A 20,601-nucleotide genomic window follows, 5' to 3' on the forward strand; every position below is an offset into this window, starting at 1 on the left:
AAAAAAAACAAAAAAAAAACTCTGGTCAATATCGATGCACGTAATTTGGCCCCTCTGTATTGTTTCTTTCTTTTTTTGAGTTTCTCACGATCTTATGTTGATCGTATATCATGCTTTTCAGTGAGTTGTATAAGGTCACTTTTACTGTATGTTGGTTTTGCTTGTTAATTGACCTTCCAAAAATTAAAGTTTAAAAAAAAAAAAAAGGGCGCTTACGTCGGAAACTAACGCTCTTCCCCTGAGGAGGCCTGGGCTATGGCCCAAATGCATGACAAGAACCTTTTTAACACCTTAAGTAGCTTGATTTGACTAGAATGCATGAGTATCATGCACGGGTTAACTTGTATATATGTGTATATATATATATATATATATATATATATATATATATATATATATATATGTATTAGAGATGGGCGGGCTCGGTTTCCCGAAAACAGTGTAGAATTCATTTGACAGCACTTTTGGTATAACCTGCCTTTAGGGCATTGATAGCTGGTTTAGTGGGGGCCCAAACAAACCAAGAACTTCAGCCACAAAAGTGGCAGCCCTTGTCGCTGAAGTGCTTGGTTTGTTAAAGTGTGCATGTCCTTTGTAAGATCCAACATAAGGGTGGGTGGAAGGCCACAAGGACAATTCCATCTTGTATTACTTTTTTATTGTGAGTTTGTGACACTGGTGTGTGGCACTGTGTCCTAGATGTGGTAGGAACTGCAGTGTGTTTTGTGTCGTTGCTCTGTCGCTTAACATCCAGCCAGTTCGCTGCAGTATTTGGCTGAAAGTGTATGAAAAGCATGTTGTGACCTGTGAGATTGTAAAAATTTAATTGAAATTACTGAAAATTAGTGTTAGTGAGGTTAATAATAATGTAGGTACAAAATAATACCTAAATTATGTGATTTTAGCCCAAAAAATGGAATTTTAAAAAAATAGCAAAACAAAACCAAAACCAAAACATGCAAGGGCGGTTTTGGCAAAACCAAAGCCCGAAGGTAATCCAGATCCAAAACCAAAACCAAAACAGTGGTCAGTGATCATTTCTAGTTAATAGTTATTGAATTTCTACGATAATTATAGAATCAAGTGAAAAACTAGATGCCATTTTTCAAAGTTGTGGAATATACTATTGGCACAAAATCACTATAGGTAGTATGTGATATGAATGGTACCTAATTGTCATTTATTTGCTGACTGTCAAATTACAAACATATCAATCAAGCTATTTTTACGTAGGATTCGATGACCAACTTCTAAACACTTGTATATCCCAAAGAGGATACAATTACGCCCATATAGCTACGTTAAACCAATAGATATTTGAATGTGATGCAAAGGGTGATTTTGTTTTAATCCAGATAGAGAGGGATTCTTAGTGCTGTAAAGGTAATTATTATCCTGACATCATTGGGAGAAGGAGTAGTTTCCTTTTGCTACTAGCATGAATGAAAATTTATTAGACTCGTAGCTAGAGCATACAAACCTAACAAGTGATATTCACTAAAGTGGTTTATAAATTTCATAAAATTGAAGCAATAATAATAAAATATATTTTTAGAAATTTGTGAACCTTTGAATGCTTCCTTTATGAGAGTCTTTTTCTTCTTTTATATTTAATTATATAAACGTGTCAGTTCTTCACTGGAAAATGACAAGAATACTGCCATCCCTCCTTTTTCTGTGTGAACAATGGCAAAGAGCAATGTCACTAGAGACTGATAAGAACACTGCCACCCCTCCTGTTTCTGTGTGAGCAATGGCACTCAGCAATGTGACTGGAGACTGGAGAAAGGCAAGAACACTGCCACCCCTCCTGTTTCTGTATGAGCAATGGCACAGAGCAATGTCACTGGAGATTGATAAGAACACTGCCACCCCTCCTGTTTCTGTGTGAGCTATGACGCTGAGCAATGGCACTGGGAAATGGCGCCGGATCTCTGTGGAGGGAAGTACTTATGGGATCCAAAACTCGCAAGATCCGATGCACGCTGATGAAGTTTTGCCTTGATTTCAGTTCCATGGATGCGAGAAAGTACTGAGCCGGCTCAGCTCAGTACTCAGATTGGTGAAGTTTGGTGGGGGGGCTCAGTTTTCACAAAACGGAGCCTGAGTATCCCTAATTTCTATAATGAAACAGTATTTACCATACATTATTTACCATGTTTAATTTAAGTATGTTAAACCTTAATCGTAACATATCTTGCAACTGACTAATCTTCTTTTCCACCAACTTTTCTGGGGCAGAAAGTTCAATTGGGAGGGAGTTTCCTGCATGGCTTTTTTTTTTTTCACACAAAAAGATTTAACTTTTCCACCACTTCTGAGCTGGCTAATATTATGTACTTTGAACGGGATACCTGCCTCTAATGATTAAGACATAAATAAGGGTAGGAGAAAAACTGAAACATTTCAATAAAGAGCATGGTCCTGAAGTCTTATTAGGTTGACTTTGAAATGACGTTTTACGGTTTCTATCATGTGCATTTTCAGCTGCATCTGCAAAGCTAGACGCAGAATGACTTTTCAGGGAGCAGCTCTAAGGACTGGGAAATGCATGTGCATCTTGAAATGCATCAGGCAGAAAGCAAATGCATTTGGCAAATAACCCTTATGGTGTACATTTACTAAAACTTCTAAAGGAAAAGTAGAGGTGTTAACTTTATCAACCAAATACAAAAGTGGAAGCTGCTCAAATCAATTTATAGGCCATAACAGGTGCTTGAAAGGGTGGGGTTATCCTGCAAGGAACATACACACAACATTTTTTCCCCCAGCACACTGCTATAGCCAGCAACAGATCTGCCATTTCTACTGTAGATAAAAATGCAAAAGTCTTTGTTGCACACATTTGCAAATGTATGTTTAAGCCATCCGCCACGCCAAGGCGCTTTTGCTAATAGGATGGTCCTACTCTAAACAATGAGAGTCCCATATATTTGGGCCATACATATGTGTTTTTAAATTGAGAGCCAACTTACCAAAGAGGTACCCCAGAAGCCTCCAAACAGCAATTCAGTGCCAGTACCCCCTCTCAGCTACTGACACCAACATGCCTCTCAGACAAATACAAAAGTGGAAGCTGCTCAAATCAATTTATAGGCCATAACAGGTGCTTGAAAGGGTGGGGTTATCCTGCAAGGAACATACACACAACATTTTTCCCCCAGCACACTGCTATAGCCAGCAACAGATCTGCCATTTCTACTGTAGATAAAAATGCAAAAGTCTTTGTTGCACACATTTGCAAATGTATATTTAAGCCATCCGCCACGCCAAGGCGCTTTTGCTAATAGGATGGTCCTACTCTAAACAATGAGAGTCCCATATATTTGGGCCATACATATGTGTTTTTAAATTGAGAGCCAACTTACCAAAGAGGTACTCCAGAAGCCTCCAAACAGCAATTCAGTGTCAGCTACTGACACCAACTTTATCAACCAATCAGATTCTAGCTATTATTTAACTAGTACATTCAAGAAAATGATACCTAGAATCTGATTGGTAATCCATTTTAATTCCAGGTCCAGCCATACTAGAGGCCCTCTTGAGTTATGGACCTGTGTGCATTATACAACCTGCAGTTCTACAGGTGCACTTGCTCAGCACCAGAGTGTACCTAACGTGTGACACTCCAGGCATGGTGAAACTACAAGTCCCAGCATGCTTTGCCAATATATAGCAGCTTATTGCTGCATGGGTATGCTGGGACTTGTAGTTTCACAACACCTGGAGTGTCACAGGTTAGCCAACACTGCTATAGAGTATATGAATGCTCCAATGGGGCAGGGACTGATGTGAGTGAGTTCTCTGTACAGCGCTGCGGAATTAGTGGCGCTATATAAATAAATGATGATGATGATGATGAATGTGAAAGCTCCATCCAGCTATGTACTAATATCTCTGTTTTATATTTTAAATAGGAATAGAAATAATGTGTATTTACAAGTACGGCTCTGTGGTGAGTATACATTACCTAAAATACAACATGCACTATATAAAATATGTTATCGTAACAGTCAATTATATATAAACGTGTCAGTTCTTCACTGAACTGGAGGCAGACTATGAAAACCTCTGCCAATGAAAGTGGTGATGGACAATTTTGTAGCTTGATTTAAAAGTGTATTTAATGTCGTTCTTACAAGAAATTTTATTTACAGATATAATTGTTAAGGTGAATGATTCAGGGAATCAATCTGACAGCAATTTATGGCCAAAGATTTATTTTTTTCCTTATGCCAAATTGGCAATTGTGTTTTATTCTGCCTTCCTCTTGACCAACAAAGCTAGAATTTAGAAGAGACACACCACATTCGGCCAAGCCGCTCAGTCCCGAGTGAACTGGTCGTGAGGTACAAGCTGAAGTCGAAGAATTGTATAAGGTAGAATAGTGATGGACAAAGTCAAAGTTATTGGATTGGAGAAGGTAGAATAGTGGGGGACGTACCCGAGGTAAAAGGATTGGAAAAGGTAGAATCGTGATGTACAGTCAAACAAAACAAGTTGTCTTCAAAACACAAGCAGAGACATCCAAAACAAAACTTTGCTCCTGCACAAGTTTGCTAGCATTGAGAGACTTTATACAAACAGGTGACATAAATTGTTGTGATTGGCTTAACCTTTTCAATGAAGCGCTTATTGCAGAGTAGGGAAAGCTGTGAAGTAGTCCAGGTGAGGTGACTAAATAAATTGCTGCTCTTAGCATAGTACTGGTTACATGAATTGAAAGAAGGTTGTCACGACTTGCATTCTGCAGCTCCTGTCTGCAGGTACCTTGTTGGATCTTTTGCATGTATTTGTCCTGCCTGTAGTACCACTGCTCACCAAAGGGGTCACTGTGCTACTTGGACCATTTGTCCTGCCTGTAGTACCACTGCTCACCAAAGGGGCCACTGGGCTACTTGGACCATTTGTCCTGCCTGTAGTACCACTGCCCACCAAAGGGGCCACTGTGCTACTTGGACTGCTCTTACCTGTCTCATTATTGCTGGGAGCTTTACACCTGCTTCTGGCCTATATATGCCTGTCTGTTTCATCTTGGCTCTGTGTCCATCGCTGCTGTTTGCTGGATTCCTCTCATCTCTGCATACCTGTGCCATAATTTGTGATAAACTGTTACTCATCTCTGCTGTGAGTTCAACACTGCTGTATATTGAATTCCTCTCACCTCTGCATACCTGTGCCACTATCCGTGGTAAACTGCTACTCATCTCTGCTGTGAGTTCATCACTGCTGTATATTAGATTTCTCTCATCTCTGCATACCTGTGCCACAATCCGTAGTGAACTGTTATTCATTCATGCTGTGTGCATTACTGCTGCGTATTGGATTTCGCTCAGCTCTGCATACCTGTGCCACAATCCGTAGTGAACTGTTATTCATTTCTGCTGTGTGCATTACTGCTGTGTATTGAATTTCCCTCAGCTCTGCATACCTGTTCCATAATCTGTGGTGAACTGTTATTCATTACTGCTGTGTAGCACGGTGGCCTAGTGGATAGCACTTCTGCCTTACAGCGCTGGGGTCATGAGTTCAATTCCTGACCATGGCCTTATCTGTGAGGAGTTTGTATGTTCTCCCCGTGTTTGCGTGGGTTTCTTCTGGGTGCTCCAGTTTCCTCCCACACTCCAAAAACATACTAGTAGTTTAATTGGCTGCTAACAAAATTTACCCTAGTCTCTTTCTCTGTCTGTCTGTCTGTCAGTGTGTGTGTGTATGTTAGGGAATTTAGACTGTAGGCTCCAATGGGACAGGGACTGATGTGAGTGAGTTCTCTGTACAGCGCTGTGGAATCAGTGGCGCTATATAAATAAATGATGATGTGTATTGGATTACCTTCATCTCTGCAGACATGTTCCACTACTCATGGTAAACGCTACACCTGTCATCCAATCAACCCACATCATTGACTACTGTTATCCGTTCCACTATCTGTGCCTGCATCTTGAACCAGTGTTATCTGTATTTTCTAATAAACCACTTCATTCACTTATCCTCTCTCTGTGATCTTACCTTGGAAACCCTGACAAAGGTGTTTGTAGCTGTCATTGTGCAAGAGTCAAGGATCATCTGAATGATATGTTCTTGGTGGCCCTCTACCTCCACTGCAGGAGGATGAATCACCACTCGTCTTGTATACGGATCCTTTACCACCAGTTTCAAAAAGAAAAGGTGGTAGTCGTAGCATGTACAGTACTGGACTTATCTTCCCGCTGATTGGTTATGGACAAGTGTACTTAGACCCCAGTTTGAACAAGGACATCTTCAGATTGATGTTTCATCACTCACTGAGAACACCATCTCATCCCGTCTCCTTTTGTCCACAGACATTATTGTTTAGCTACCACCATGTTCAACTACTCCTGCAGATTTTTTCACAGACCCTGGTAATCCTGCACATGTTCGCCAGCCGATGGAACCCCAGAGGTGGCATGTGAAGACTGAATGACCACCAGCTAGAACCCATGTTTGACATAGAAGGGGGATACCCTAGTGGAGTGCTGCACTAGTTTGTTCCATAAGAACTCTTCTCATGCAAGTAGTTGGGACCAGTCATCCTGGCCAACCGAGACAAAGCACTGCAGGAACTGTTTGAGGGATTGGTTGGCATGCTCCGTCTGAAAATTCGACCAGAGGTGGTACCTAGAACAGTGAAATTCCCAGCCCCTGGAGAAACCTCTCGAAAACCTCGCCACAAACTGAAACCCTCTGTCAGATGTTACCTCCAATTAGAGTCTGTTCAGCCAGAAGAACTTCATGGTGAAGATCTTGAACTGTTGGAGTGTCTACAGCAGATTCTTCAAGGCTGTGAAATCTACTTTGAGTCCATGGCCTCTGTGGAATGGATAAGGGTATCAAGATAGCATATATCAAAATGAGACTGCTTTATTGGTTATCTGAGGAATCTATGTTCCATTATTTCCTGAAATAATCGTGTTTGTGGTTTCCACCTTTGGTATTCCCAGTAGTTACTATTGGTGGTTTTTATTACCAGCATTTGTCATCATGTAGCTTTTTAATATATGTTTATAGATCTACACTGCAGTGTTGTAGGTTAAGTCTGATTGTTTTTATTTTTTTATTTTTATTAAACATTCTTGTTGCATTTTTATCACAGACCTAGGTTTTGTATTTATTTTTAGATTCAGTCACTTTATTAGTGCTGTCATGCTTTCTTCCTTTTGTGTCTTTATATTCCTAGGGGAATCCTGGGAGATGGTGTCCCTGGTACTTTGGTGCGTGCACATGCAATGCTCAATTGGACATAGGAGGCTACATCTGCCAGACAGTGGGCCACTAAAATTCTTGGATTACCAAATCAATATTCTTCCTGTCAATCATGTTATGTCTCCATTACCAAACCTGCAGCTTGGTGGAACAAACATCTTTCCTCGTGGTGCATCGGGCTCCTTTGTAAGTGCTGTACAAAAAAGAGAATACTGCCAGGAGACTACTGTGTTTGCCTTGTCTTTGCAGGACCCAGGTTGGTATGTTATAATGAAGTTAAACTGGGTTCGATATAACGCCCACCGTGCCTGTTGAGAGTTCAACTAATTGGCCCCTGAATATACTGCAGGTTCTTGGGCTCAGTGTGGATAGAGAGAGGGAATCTTACCCCCTCTAGAAGGTGTCTCCACTCAGTAAGAACCAAGATGATGGCTAGCAGCACACGGTTTCCCATGTTATACTTGACCTCGGCAGAGGTGAACCTTTAAGAAAATTAAGAGTAGGAGTGGAGACATCCTTGTCAGTCTGGGAAAGCACAACTCCCTCTCCAATGTGATGCATCTACTTCAAGATATAGGCCCAGCTAGGCTTGGGATATTGAAGGATGGTTGGTGAGGTGAAAAGGTTTTTAAGGTATCAAAACCAGTTGTTTCTGGGGATTCCATGTGTCCTTGGGAGGCCCTTGTTTGGTCAAGGCTGTGATAGAGTTAACTATTCTGGAAATGTTTAGGGTAATCAGTCAATAGTAGTTGCTAAACCCCACAACCTCTGGATGGCCTTGGTCCCTCTGGGCACCCTCCAAATCAGAACAGCAGAGAATTCTCTGGTTCCATTCTTATGCCCTTTGCTGAGATTACGTGTCCGAGGAAGCTCACACTGGACTGGTTGAAAGATCAGCTCTCCAATAATAGACTTAATCCATATAGCTAATAGTACGTCTCTCCCTGCCTTGGTGGTTGCTCTAGACGCTGAGAAAGCGTTTGATAGAGTGGCTTGGCCATTTATTCAGCAGACTTTAGGAAGCATGGGGATCCAAGGTTCCTTTTGTAAGGGGATCTCGGCGCTGTATCATAATCCAATGGCTTCAGTTTTAGCGAACGGTCTCGCATCCACACCCTTTAAAATAAGTAATGGCACTCGACAGGGCTGCCCCCTATCACCCTTACTCTTTGCCCTTATTATGGAACCCTTAGCAGCTAGAATTAGAAGCAATACGAAAATCACCGGTATTCCCACGAGTTCTAGAGATAATAAGATAGCCCTGTATGCTGATGATGTCATACTCACATTAACTAACCCACACACTTCATTGCCTAACCTTTTTGAAGAAATATCGCTCTATAGTTCCCTATCGAACTACAAAATTAATGCGGACAAGTCTGAAATTTTAGATCTTAATATTCCTCAACATATCACCCAGCCACTTAAAACCACTTATAATTTTCGATGGCAGCACAATAAGATCAAATATCTGGGAATATACCTAACCAAGAATTACTCCTCCCTATACGCGGCCAATTTCCCTAGACTAATTAATGCAATTAGGGGTGACCTAACTCAATGGAATAAATTTCATATTTCCTGGATTGGCAGGATGGCTTCAATCAAAATGAATGTGTTGCCCAGGTTACTCTATCTGTGGCAAACGCTCCCAATTCAGGTTCCCTTACATGTTCTCCAGCACCTTCAGCAAATGGTATCTAAATTTGTATGGGCAGGGCGTAAGCCTAGAGTGCGTATGCGAATACTCACTAAACATCAAACCTCTGGAGGACTGGGCCTCCCAAACATAATAAAGTATTATAGAGCCACGCATATGTCACAATGTATCTTATGGCACTCACCCCCACAGTATAGAGTGTGGACGCAGATTGAGGCAGACATATTGCAATTATATTCTCCATATTCCTTACTCTGGATACCATCCCAACATAGGACTAGACGTTTAGCCCAGCTTCCAACTGCTCATTTTTCTGTCTCATTATGGGATCAAGTGACCAGATTTTACAAGTTGCGATCTAATTACCCACTCCTTGTCCCACTTTGGAATAATAAAAACTTTGAGCCAGGGTTAGATCATAAAATGTTTCATTACTGGTCCGCACATAATTTGCTCTTCATTGGGGATCTGGTCCCGGCTGGGGTTTTTCCTACATTCTCAGACTTACAGAGAAGATTACATTTGCCCCAAAAAATCTTTTATCAATATCTTCAACTTAGGCACCTCTATCGATCCTTAAACGCGCCTCCCCCCTCGGTTCGATGTTCTACTTTAGAATCTTTATGTCGCTGTTCCCCCACTACTAAAGGCTTAATTTCCACTTTGTATCAATTGATTAACAACTTTGGCCAGCCCGAAAAAGACCCTCATGAGCTTGCCTGGGAGAGGGACACCGGGGAGACACTGACTCCTAAAGAATGGTCAAAGGTAAGAGCTAATATAGCCAAGTCATCTATATCAGTTAGGATAAAGGAAAACTCTTACAAAATTTTCTACAGATGGTATTTGGTCCCCTCTCGTCTCCACTCTATCTTTCCGACTACTAGCGACAGATGTTGGAGAGGGTGCGGTCTACGAGGTACCCTGTTGCACGTTTGGTGGTGTTGCCCTAAACTACGACCTTATTGGCAACAAATTCATAATCTCATCAAGGATATTACACTGGTTAAAATGCCCGAGTCCCCCCTATACTCGCTTCTTCCTAGACGGCTCCCGGGCACTAGTCACTCCACACAAAAACTTATCAATCATATATTGAATGCCTCTAAATGTTTAATTGCTGCTCTATGGAAAAACACCTCTCCCCCCTCGCTCTCAGCCACTATCAATACAGTTTGGTCAACCTATAGGATGGAAAGCATCACAGCTCTTCTCAAAGACAAACCAGTGAATTTCAAAAACACATGGTCTTCCTGGACGAGTTACTATGATGCTGAGCCTCCCTTGACAACCGTTTGACAAGTCTCTGTTGTTTTGATATGTACCCTTGTCAGGTTTAAGAAGGATCACTACGGTTATAAGTTTTAGAAAATCCTAAACTAATTTGATCTCCGTGTAACCACACGGGTTAACGCTCCTCTTTCCTATATTCTGATGCATAAAACAATGAGTAGAATATTTTCCTGTTCCCCTCCCCATCCCCAAAACCTTTCCTTCCCCCATTGTTCGTCTCCCCCCTCCCCCTGAAAAATAAAAACAAACAACATTTTTCTTTTCCATGAATAACATACCGGATTTTAGATAATTTATCTTTTTTACTATTGTGTGTAATCATTTGAGTTTCATATGTATACAGTATGTTTATACATTCTCTTGGTATGTTTCAAACTCATTGTTTTGTTTTGAAAAAAACCCTAATAAAAATTACTTTAAAAAAAAAAAAAAAGAAAGATCAGCTCTCCATTTGGCAAATAATTGATTGTTCAGTAGCCTGTGCTTTACTAGCACTTGAGCATGCTAGAGAAGTATATCATCCAGGTAGATGAGGAAAAAGGAATTCATATATGCTTGGAAGATGGCTGAGGCATTTAGAAGACCCAAAGGCATGACCTGGTATTCTTAGTGCCCATCTTTAGTATTGAATGCCTTCTTCCATTTGTCTCCCTCTCAGAAAGGGATCAAGTTGTAGGCAGGTCCTGCTTGGTGAAAACCGCGGTCTGATGGAGCCTCTCGAAGAAGTTCGAGATGAGTAGGAAAGGGTACTGATTCTTGATTGTTTTTTCATTGAGCTCCTGATAATTGATGCAGGGTCTTAGGGAATTGTCTTTCTTTGCTATGAAAAGGAAGCCTGCACTGGTGGGGGATCATAGCCCTTGTTTCAGGCTCATACAGTGGGTATTTCCTGCTCCCCGGGGGCGTGTTACCAGGCAGCAGGTTGATCAGGCAGTCCCATTCTCTGTGGAGTGGGTGTGTGTCTGCCTGCTCTTTGTCGAAGATCCTGATGAACACTTAAAAGTCACCTTGGGTAGTTGTACATACTGTTGCCATTCTCGTTAGTTGTAGGCAAGTGTTCTTGCATGACTAGCCCACCCTTGTATCTGGTTTGTCCTCCAATTGAACACTGGGTTGTGAATGGAGAGCCAGGCATAATACAGGATGATTGGGCTCTTGGGGGTGTGGATAACACTGAACGAGATCAACTCCCGGTGACCCGAAGCAACAAATGGCAGCACCCAGATGGTCTTGTAGATTCCCAAAGCTGGGTCTATGGTTCTTCCATCCACAGCTTCTACGGCCAGTGGACAGATTTTAGGAAACAGATATATTTCTATCTTTCGGACCAAGTCCAAAGTCTATCAATATCTCCATTACTTCAGATTCCATGAAGGCTTCAGTGTGAAAGGAGCAGGCCACACAGGAGAAGTCAATGGATGGCTGTAATTGGAAAAATGGAAAGTAGAGGGAAAAATGGCACCAGTGCTCACGAACTTGCCTCCTGTTGCAGTGAGCAACTCCATTTCCCAACTGCTCCGATCTACACTACAAACAGTCTCATTACTCAAATTTTAGAAGGTTACACAACCTTTGGCTCCTTGTGTACAGTAACATTTAAGCCTTGTACAGAGACTTATTTTATGATTATAATTTTAAATTCTTTTTTGGGGATCATTTAATTTTTAGTAAGAAGAGCTCTGGTTTCTGATAGTTCTTTTATTTATTGATCGTTTGTCAGTTGCTAAAAATCTGTGTGTAAATATACATTTGGATATTTTATTACACCTGTTAATTTTCCTTATCGATTATACTTATGACCTGCTTTGGTTCATATTTTTATTGATATACATGGTATAAAGAAATAATTTTTTATAAGCCAATCACGATATTACCTGGATAACTTGCTGACTACCCAATTATTTGCTGTCAATTGATCTGTGGGTTATATAAACTGACACACTCAGGACTTCTGCCTTCCCCGTTGAGAAAGTCACAAGAGTGACAAAAGGCGTTTGGATACCGCCCTCTTCCACTATCATGACAGGATTCGCCGACAGGAAGTGACGTGTGCCTTCCGCAGTGGAACGCACGATGACTCTCTTCACCTTACATTGCATAAGGAGCGTCTCCTCCTACACCCACTTCTATCAAGAAGCGGCCAACGCTTACCCTGTGTCATCACCATTAAGGGGAGATCTTATAACAGCAAGTATTGTGGAATACCTGACTATTTTGAGAATTTTTTTTTTCTGCTCCCATTGGGATGTGACAGTTATTTAGTACTGGACAGTTGGATCTGCATTCCTACCTTCTATCCACTGCTGGTTTGATAGATTTGGGACTTGCACCAGATTATATATATACATTCATATTGTGTACGGATATTTGCGCGCTGGATCTACTCTTTTTTTTTTTTCATCATTTATTTAGTGAATTCTACAAAATAATAGCTAAGATCTGATTGGTTGCTATAGGCAACATCTCCACTTTTCAAACCTGCCGGATACATTTACCCCTGGAACTGACAGTGTTTACTGTGAATACCAGGGGGTAAATGTATCAAGCTGAGAGTTTTCCGGCGGGTTTGAAAAGTGGAGATGTTGCCTATAGCAACCAATCAGATTCTAGCTATCATTTTGTAGAATGTACTAAATAAATGACAACTAGTATCTGATTGGTTTTTCAAACCCGCCGAAAAACTCTCAGCTTGATACATTTACCCCCAGGTGTCTTATCACTTGTGAAGCAATTCAGAAACTAAAATTGGAGACAGTATTGAACAATAGCTTGCAGATATGAATAATAAGCTTATACTACAGTGCCAATTCTTGACAGTGTCTTGTAATTGTATGCAAACCATACATAGTTCCATACTAGATCATCTTGTAATTTCTTTTAGTGGCCCTTTAATAAACAGTATAGGTGTATGCTCTTACGCAAGAGTGAAAGTCTATGAATATAAAAGGACTGTATTTGAATGTTTTCAAGTCATGTAAGATGAAAAATACACCACAATAGACCACATTGTAGTATTTGTTGTTTCATTTTATATTTCTATTATATTTTTTATAACGTAACAATTTTCATAGTTTTTATCCTGTTTTTGTTTTAAGCATTATTTAAAACCATTCATTGAATATTATATGAACTGCAGTGTTTGAAAAATAACACAGCCCTATCTAGTATTGTTTTAGGTGCTGAGATTGTTGACTAAGTTCATTTCTAGCTGTAAGCCATATCATCCTATCTTTCAGTCAATGTCATTCGAGGCGCATAATTTAACAGTCCCATCTATTGCCTGGCTTGGCCTGCTGCCCTCCGATATAGAGAGGTAAGAGACACTGTAACTGTAAATAGTACAGCCACTATAGTGTGTGGATCAGGGACTTTTTAAGGCATTAGTGCACCTAGGGCAAAGACCCCAGTGGGCCCCCCACTCCCTTTGTAAATCAAGGAGCAACTTGTACAAGACAAACAGAAGTATTTATTTCTGTCTCAAATGCCTCCTATTATGTTCTCAGAGGGTTTCTTGTATTTAAACAATTTGGGGAGGGAAGATGAAAGATCTGCTATGGCTTTGACAGATTAAGATCTGTAGTTAAAATTAAATAATCAGTTTGTATTTCGACTGAACATTAGCCAAAGGTGGTAATCTAAGTGTATGTTTAAAGTTCTGAGCTGGTTCAGATTTAGGATTTGGGTTACTGTTAAAACTAGGTAAACACTAGAGATGTGCAGGTTTTTAGAAAACCGTGACCCCCCCCCCTTGAACTTCGTAAATTTGAGTACCGAGCTTACATATAAGTCCATCCCCAGGAGATCCGTCAATGTAAATTAATGTTATTGATGTTAATAATAAAGTAGGAACAAAAAAAAGAGCCAAATTATGTGATTTTAGCAATTTTTGCAAAAAATTACAGATCCAATACCAAAACCCAATCACATGAGGGTGGTTTTGTCAAAACTAAAACCAAAACACAAAGATTATACAGATCCAAAAGCAAAACCAAAACACAGTGGTCGGTAAACATCCCTAATAAACACAGGCATTTTAGATCCCATTAGATGTAAAGTTCTCACCGATCCATATTTTGTGTTACCTGTCTCACTGGATATCTTCCCCACAACAAATAAGTGTACTGCCTCCTATTACTGTTTCAGGCTATACATCCCTTCACAAGCCTTAATTCCATTATCTGCTCTGGACCAAAAAAAGCTGCTGAGTTTACAGAGGAGGCCGTATGTTTCCTGCCAACCACTTTGGAAGAGAGAGGTGTGTGTGTCTTCATGTGGATGTTAGCTCTGACAATGTAGTTTATATCGCGCCTGTGCAGTGTATTCAATGGCTAAAATTAACATTAGAGTAACATAATGGATTGAGATCTTGGATATCAGATTATATTAAACCTGCATTATCACCCAGGGACAGAGCAGAGCATTATAGCTCTGTCACTTTCCCCTGACAAGCAAGGTGCTTGTCAGCGTAACCCTGTAGGTGTTTTGCCCGAAAAGTCTGGTCCTTCTGTGGCTCCCTCTAATGTTGGATCTGCTATGTGAATAGCTAATTGGACTCCTGTCCTTATGTCTAGATGTTGAGCTGCCTCGTCTTATCCTGTGGCCATGGCTGATTCTGAGCATTGTGCACATGCGTGGCAGCTGGTAAATACATTGAGTGAATTCGTATGAAGTAGGACACAATGGTTTGTAAAAGGGGCGCAAATTTTACATTTGCAGAAAGATTTAGTGTGGAAGGGGACATGTCCTAGCTGAACGCTAAATTGCAGTGTAAAAAGAAAGCTGTCCAGCAATTGTGTGCTACATGCAAAATCAGTCAGTCATTTTCCTGCATGTCAAAACAAATAAATGCATTTACACCTCTTGCATTAAAATATGGTTTGTCCAGGAGCATTGTTTCTCCATTCTTTTTTTTTTTTTTTGCTCTGCTCTAAATGAGGCCCTAAGTGTTTAGGGGGCTAAGATGCCTACTTAGACCTGAAATAACTTGATTGTACACATAATATAGAAATATGGTGATTTGGCATTTACCATTTCATTCAATGGGATGTTATAAGCACCAAACAAGAGCAGTTAATACAGGAAATCATAGTTGTTGACATTTAAAACTACCCCTTCGGGAGATCTTGGAGCCGAGGTCAGGTGGTCGGGGGAAGTGACACTTTTGCATCACGGTGTCTCTGACCCCTGCTGTGCAATGCCATGATTTGTGAGTTGTGCAGCAGTGGTGGGGCTATAACAAAGCAAACTGCAGCATCAAGCCCCACTTCCACCCACTTCAATAGTAAATTGGGATGGATGGGAGGGGTGTCTGCTCTTGCAGGATTCCGGGAGACTACTTGATAGTCATGATTAGAGAAGTATGCAGGAAACACAAGCAAATAAACTATGTAATAAAAGCAGTAAATAATAATGTGACATATGTACTTATACATATATGGAACCGTCATCCAGAAAAAGGTCATGTAAAGCAGCTGCACTGATGCACTAAAGCACAGATAGGGGTTATTAGCTGAGCATGAGAAAAAATCGGTTGGTGTTACACCTCTGCAATTTATCTGGTTTGTAAATGACCCCCAGAGATGTGAACAACAATGTTAAGATTGATAAATTGTGGAGTGAAGGAGCTCATACTATTATATGATCAGTAATCTGATCTCTAGCAACCAATGCACCCTGCTTTCTTCTCTTTTATTGTTCAATTACTGCAGAACTCGACACTTTTGATTGAAAGAAAGAAAAGAGAAAAAAAATGTTATTAAACAATTACTTGAATTACTTCACTATATACACCAAGCACAAAACAACATTTTTTATTTCCTTTTTAGCTTGAGATTATGACATCAAGGAAAATGAAGGCTGAAATCCAAGCACTGACTTCACTCTCCTCCAGTTATCTTACCAGGGTTTACTTGCCCAACAAGCTGCAGTATGGTGGATGGATCTGAGAGGGACCTTGTAGTTGTAAAAGTTTGTTCTCAGGTTTTTGTTTGCCATAGTCATACATATTTTATCAAATGGTTCAGACAAACAATTATTACTTTGAAAGTAAATTCTTTAATTATTTATATACTTAAACTGTATTTATTTAATTAATATAGTACTGCACTAGTATCAATAGTAATTGGTCTCATCATCCTGCTCTTTTAACATCAGGACCTTATTAGTTTCAGCCACTTTGTTATTATACACCATTATACACTATCCACTTGCAGTGTATCAATCCCTAATATCAATCAATACATCTACGTGCTCTTATTGTTCGTTTTCCCCTTTTATTTTCTTATTAAACATTCCCCCTAATTTTTCAAAAGATTTGGTTTTTATTAGTTTAAGACAAACATCTTGTAGCAACGAGTCCTCTCAGCAAAACACTTTTTTTTTTTGTCCTAGTACTGGTAATAAATTTAAAGTGTCTCTAATACTATTACTTTCTTGCTTCTTTTTCTGATCAATAAAATGTTAAGAATGTCAATCTTGCTGCATTTAATAAAATAGCACAAAAATAGCACGCCTTTTTGTGCCCAGTTCCATTATAATGGCCGAAGTTTCAACCAATTCAATGAAATCACCTGTTTGCCCGACCTCATGCATAAAGTGTAGGATTTGGCCAGCTGGAAAGTTGTCAGGTTTGTACACAAAGAATGAGTGAGATCCTGCTGTCTCAACTGGTATTAGCTAGATTTCCCTAGAGGCGCAGAGTCTAACAGAATGGAAGGTATTCACCAGGGATTCCCGCAAGGGAATTTGGGCTTCAGCGGCTTCCATCCTGCAGGTCACGGCCCTCCAGGGAAGTTCCCAGTGAGACAGATTAGAGAATTAGTTTAGGCAGCATTCAGAGAGATACAGTTCTAATAGCAAATGTCTCTTTTCAACAGTAAATAAACTTTTGTCTTTATGCACACCATTCACATACACATACAAATAAATTTCTTAAAAAATAGTAGGGATGAGCGCACTCGGATTTATGAAATCCGAGCCCACCCGAACGTTGCGGATCCGAGTCGGATCCGAGACAGATCCGGGTATTGGCGCCAAATTCAAATGTGAAACTGAGGCTCTGACTCATAATCCCGTTGTCGGATCTCGCGATACTCGGATCCTATAAATTCCCCGCTAGTCGCCGCCATCTTCACTCGGGCATTGATCAGGGTAGAGGGAGGGTGTGTTAGGTGGTCCTCTGTCCTGGTAGATCTCGTGCTGTGCTGTTTAGTTCTGTGCTGTGCTGTGCTGTGCTGTGTTCTGCAGTATCAGTCCAGTGGTGCTGTGTGCTGTGCTCTGTCCTTCTGAGGTCAGTGGTGCTGCTGGGTCCTGTGCTGTGTCCTGTTCAGTCCAGTGGTGCTGTGTCCTGTGCTCTGTGCTTCTAAGGGCATAGTTATTTCCCCAATATTCCCCTGTGTTTAAAAAAATAAAAAAAAGTTTTTTTAAAAAATACCAAAAACGACTTTAATTTTTTTTAATTACCACAAAATTTGCACAACCAATCCTGCAGTATAAGCCCATTGGTACTGCAATATTACCAAGTTCACACATTCAGCAGTAAAAGTCCAGTGGTACTGCAATATTACAAAGTTTACACATTCTGCAGTATCAGTCCAGTGGTGCTGTGTCCTGTGCTCTGTCCTGCTGAGTTCCGTAGTGCTGCTGGGTCCTGTGCCGTGTCCTGTTCAGTCCAGTGGTGCTGTGTCCTGTGCTCTGTGCTTCTAAGGGCATAGTTATTTCCCCATTATTCCCAAGTTTTTAAAAAATAAAAAAAAAGTAAAAAAATTTAAAAAAAAATAAAAATATATAATAATTATAACCAAATTTGCAAAACCAATCCAGCAGTATAAGTCCATTGGTACTGCAATATTACAAAGTTCACACATTCTGCAGTATCAGTCCAGTGGTGCTGTGTCCTGTGCTCTGTCCTGCTGAGGTCCGTAGTGCTGCTGGGTCCTGTGCCGTGTCCTGTTCAGTCCAGTGGTGCTGTGTCCTGTGCTCTGTGCTTCTAAGGGCATAGTTATTTCCCCATTATTCCCAAGTTTTTAAAAAATAAAAAAAAAGTTAAAAAAAATAAAAAATTTAAAAAAAAAAAAATATATATAATAATTATAACCAAATTTGCAAAACCAATCCAGCAGTATAAGTCCATTGGTACTGCAATATTACAAAGTTCACACATTCTGCAGTATCAGTCCAGTGGTGCTGTGTCCTGTGCTCTGTCCTGCTGAGGTCCGTAGTGCTGCTGGGTCCTGTGCCGTGTCCTGTTCAGTCCAGTGGTGCTGTGTCCTGTGCTCTGTGCTTCTAAGGGCATAGTTATTTCCCCATTATTCCCAAGTTTTTAAAAAATAAAAAAAAGTAAAAAAAAATAAAAAAGTAAAAAAAAAATAAATAAATATAATAATTATAACCAAATTTGCAAAACCAATCCAGCAGTATAAGTCCATTGGTACTGCAATATTACAAAGTTCACACATTCTGCAGTATCAGTCCAGTGGTGCTGTGTCCTGTGCTCTGTCCTGCTGAGTTCCGTAGTGCTGCTGGGTCCTGTGCCGTGTCCTGTTCAGTCCAGTGGTGCTGTGTCCTGTGCTCCTAAGGGCATAGTTATTTCCCCACTATTCCCAAGTTTTTTAAAAATAAAAAAAAAGTAAAAAAAAATAAAAAATTTAAAAAAAAAAAAATATATAATAATTATAACCAAATTTGCAAAACCAATCCAGCAGTATAAGTCCATTGGTACTGCAATATTACCAAGTTCACACATTCTGCAGTATATTGTGCTACATATAATGGAGACCAAAAATTTGGAGGATAAAGTAGGGAAAGATCAAGACCCACTTCCTCCTAATGCTGAAGCTGCTGCCACTAGTCATGACATAGACGATGAAATGCCATCAACGTCGTCTTCCAAGCCCGATGCCCAATCTCGTAGTACCGGGCATGTAAAATCCAAAAAGCCCAAGTTAAGAAAAAGTAGCAAAAAGAGAAACTTAAAATCATCTGAGGAGAAACGTAAAGTTGCCAATATGCCATTTACGACACGGAGTGGCAAGGAACGGCTTAGGCCCTGGCCCGTGTTCATGACTAGTGGTTCAGCTTCACCCACGGATCTTAGCCCTCCTCCTCCCCCCCCCTACAAAAAATTGAAGAGAGTTATGCTGTCAGCAACAAAACAGCAAACAACTCTGCCTTCTAAAGAGAAATTATCACAAATCCACAAGGCGAGTCCAAGGATGTTGGTGGTTGTCAAGCCTGACCTTCCCATCACTGTACGGGAAGAGGTGGCTCGGGAGGAGGCTATTGATGATGTAGCTGGCGCTGTGGAGGAACTTGATGATGAGGATGGTGATGTGGTTATTGTAAATGAGGCACCAGGGGGGGAAACAGCTGATGTCCATGGGATGAAAAAGCCCATCGTCATGCCTGGTCAGAAGACCAAAAAATGCACCTCTTCGGTCTGGAGTTATTTTTATCCAAATCCAGACAACCAATGTATGGCCATATGTAGCTTATGTAAAGCTCAAATAAGCAGGGGTAAGGATCTTGCCCACCTAGGAACATCCTCCCTTATACGTCACCTGAATAACCTTCATAGTTCAGTGGTTAGTTCAGGAACTGGGGCTAGGACCCTCATCGGTACAGGGACACCTAAATCCCGTGGTCCAGTTGGATACACACCAGCAACACCCTCCTCGTCAACTTCCTCCACAATCTCCATCAGATTCAGTCCTGCAGCCCAAGTCAGCAGCCAGACTGAGTCCTCCTCAATACGGGATTCATCCGAGGAATCCTGCAGCGGTACGCCTACTACTGCCACTGCTGCTGTTGCTGCTGTTAGTCGGTCATCTTCCCAGAGGGGAAGTCGTAAGACCGCTAAGTCTTTCACAAAACAATTGACCGTCCAACAGTCGTTTGCCATGACCACAAAATACGATAGTAGTCACCCTATTGCAAAGCGTATAACTGCGGCTGTAACTGCAATGTTGGTGTTAGACGTGCGCCCGGTGTCCGCCATCAGTGGAGTGGGATTTAGAGGGTTGATGGAGGTATTGTGTCCCCGGTACCAAATCCCCTCGAGATTCCACTTCACTAGGCAGGCGATACCAAAAATGTACAGAGAAGTACGATCAAGTGTCCTCAGTGCTCTTAAAAATGCGGTTGTACCCACTGTCCACTTAACCACGGACATGTGGACAAGTGGTTCTGGGCAAACGAAGGACTATATGACTGTGACAGCCCACTGGGTAGATGCATCCCCTTCCGCAGCAACAGCAACAGCTGCATCAGTAGCAGCATCTACAAAATGGCTGCTCATGCAAAGGCAGGCAACATTGTGTATTACAGGCTTTAATAAGAGGCACAACGCTGACAACATATTAGAGAAAATGAGGGAAATTATCTCCCAGTGGCTTACCCCACTTAGACTCTCATGGGGATTTGTGGTG

At 40.9% G+C, this 20,601-nt stretch overlaps 1 protein-coding gene across 7 annotated transcripts in view; it reads left to right on the top strand.

Annotated features, from left to right (window-relative positions):
• Positions 1 to 16,649, top strand: part of SPO11 (SPO11 initiator of meiotic double strand breaks) — a 101,545-nt gene extending 84,896 nt beyond the window's left edge. For all 7 annotated transcript variants that reach the window (XM_075176491.1, XM_075176493.1, XM_075176495.1 and 4 more), the window contains 4 exons: positions 3,918 to 3,955; positions 13,414 to 13,490; positions 14,321 to 14,432; positions 16,003 to 16,649. In XM_075176491.1, the coding sequence (XP_075032592.1) occupies positions 3,918 to 3,955; positions 13,414 to 13,490; positions 14,321 to 14,432; positions 16,003 to 16,122 (347 nt within the window). In that variant the 3' untranslated portion in view covers positions 16,123 to 16,649. The remainder of the gene's footprint in view (positions 1 to 3,917; positions 3,956 to 13,413; positions 13,491 to 14,320; positions 14,433 to 16,002) is intronic.
• The last annotated feature ends 3,952 nt before the right edge of the window (positions 16,650 to 20,601 follow it).

This window comes from Mixophyes fleayi, chromosome 6, assembly GCF_038048845.1.
Source record: "Mixophyes fleayi isolate aMixFle1 chromosome 6, aMixFle1.hap1, whole genome shotgun sequence".
Classification (NCBI taxonomy): domain Eukaryota; kingdom Metazoa; phylum Chordata; class Amphibia; order Anura; family Limnodynastidae; genus Mixophyes; species Mixophyes fleayi.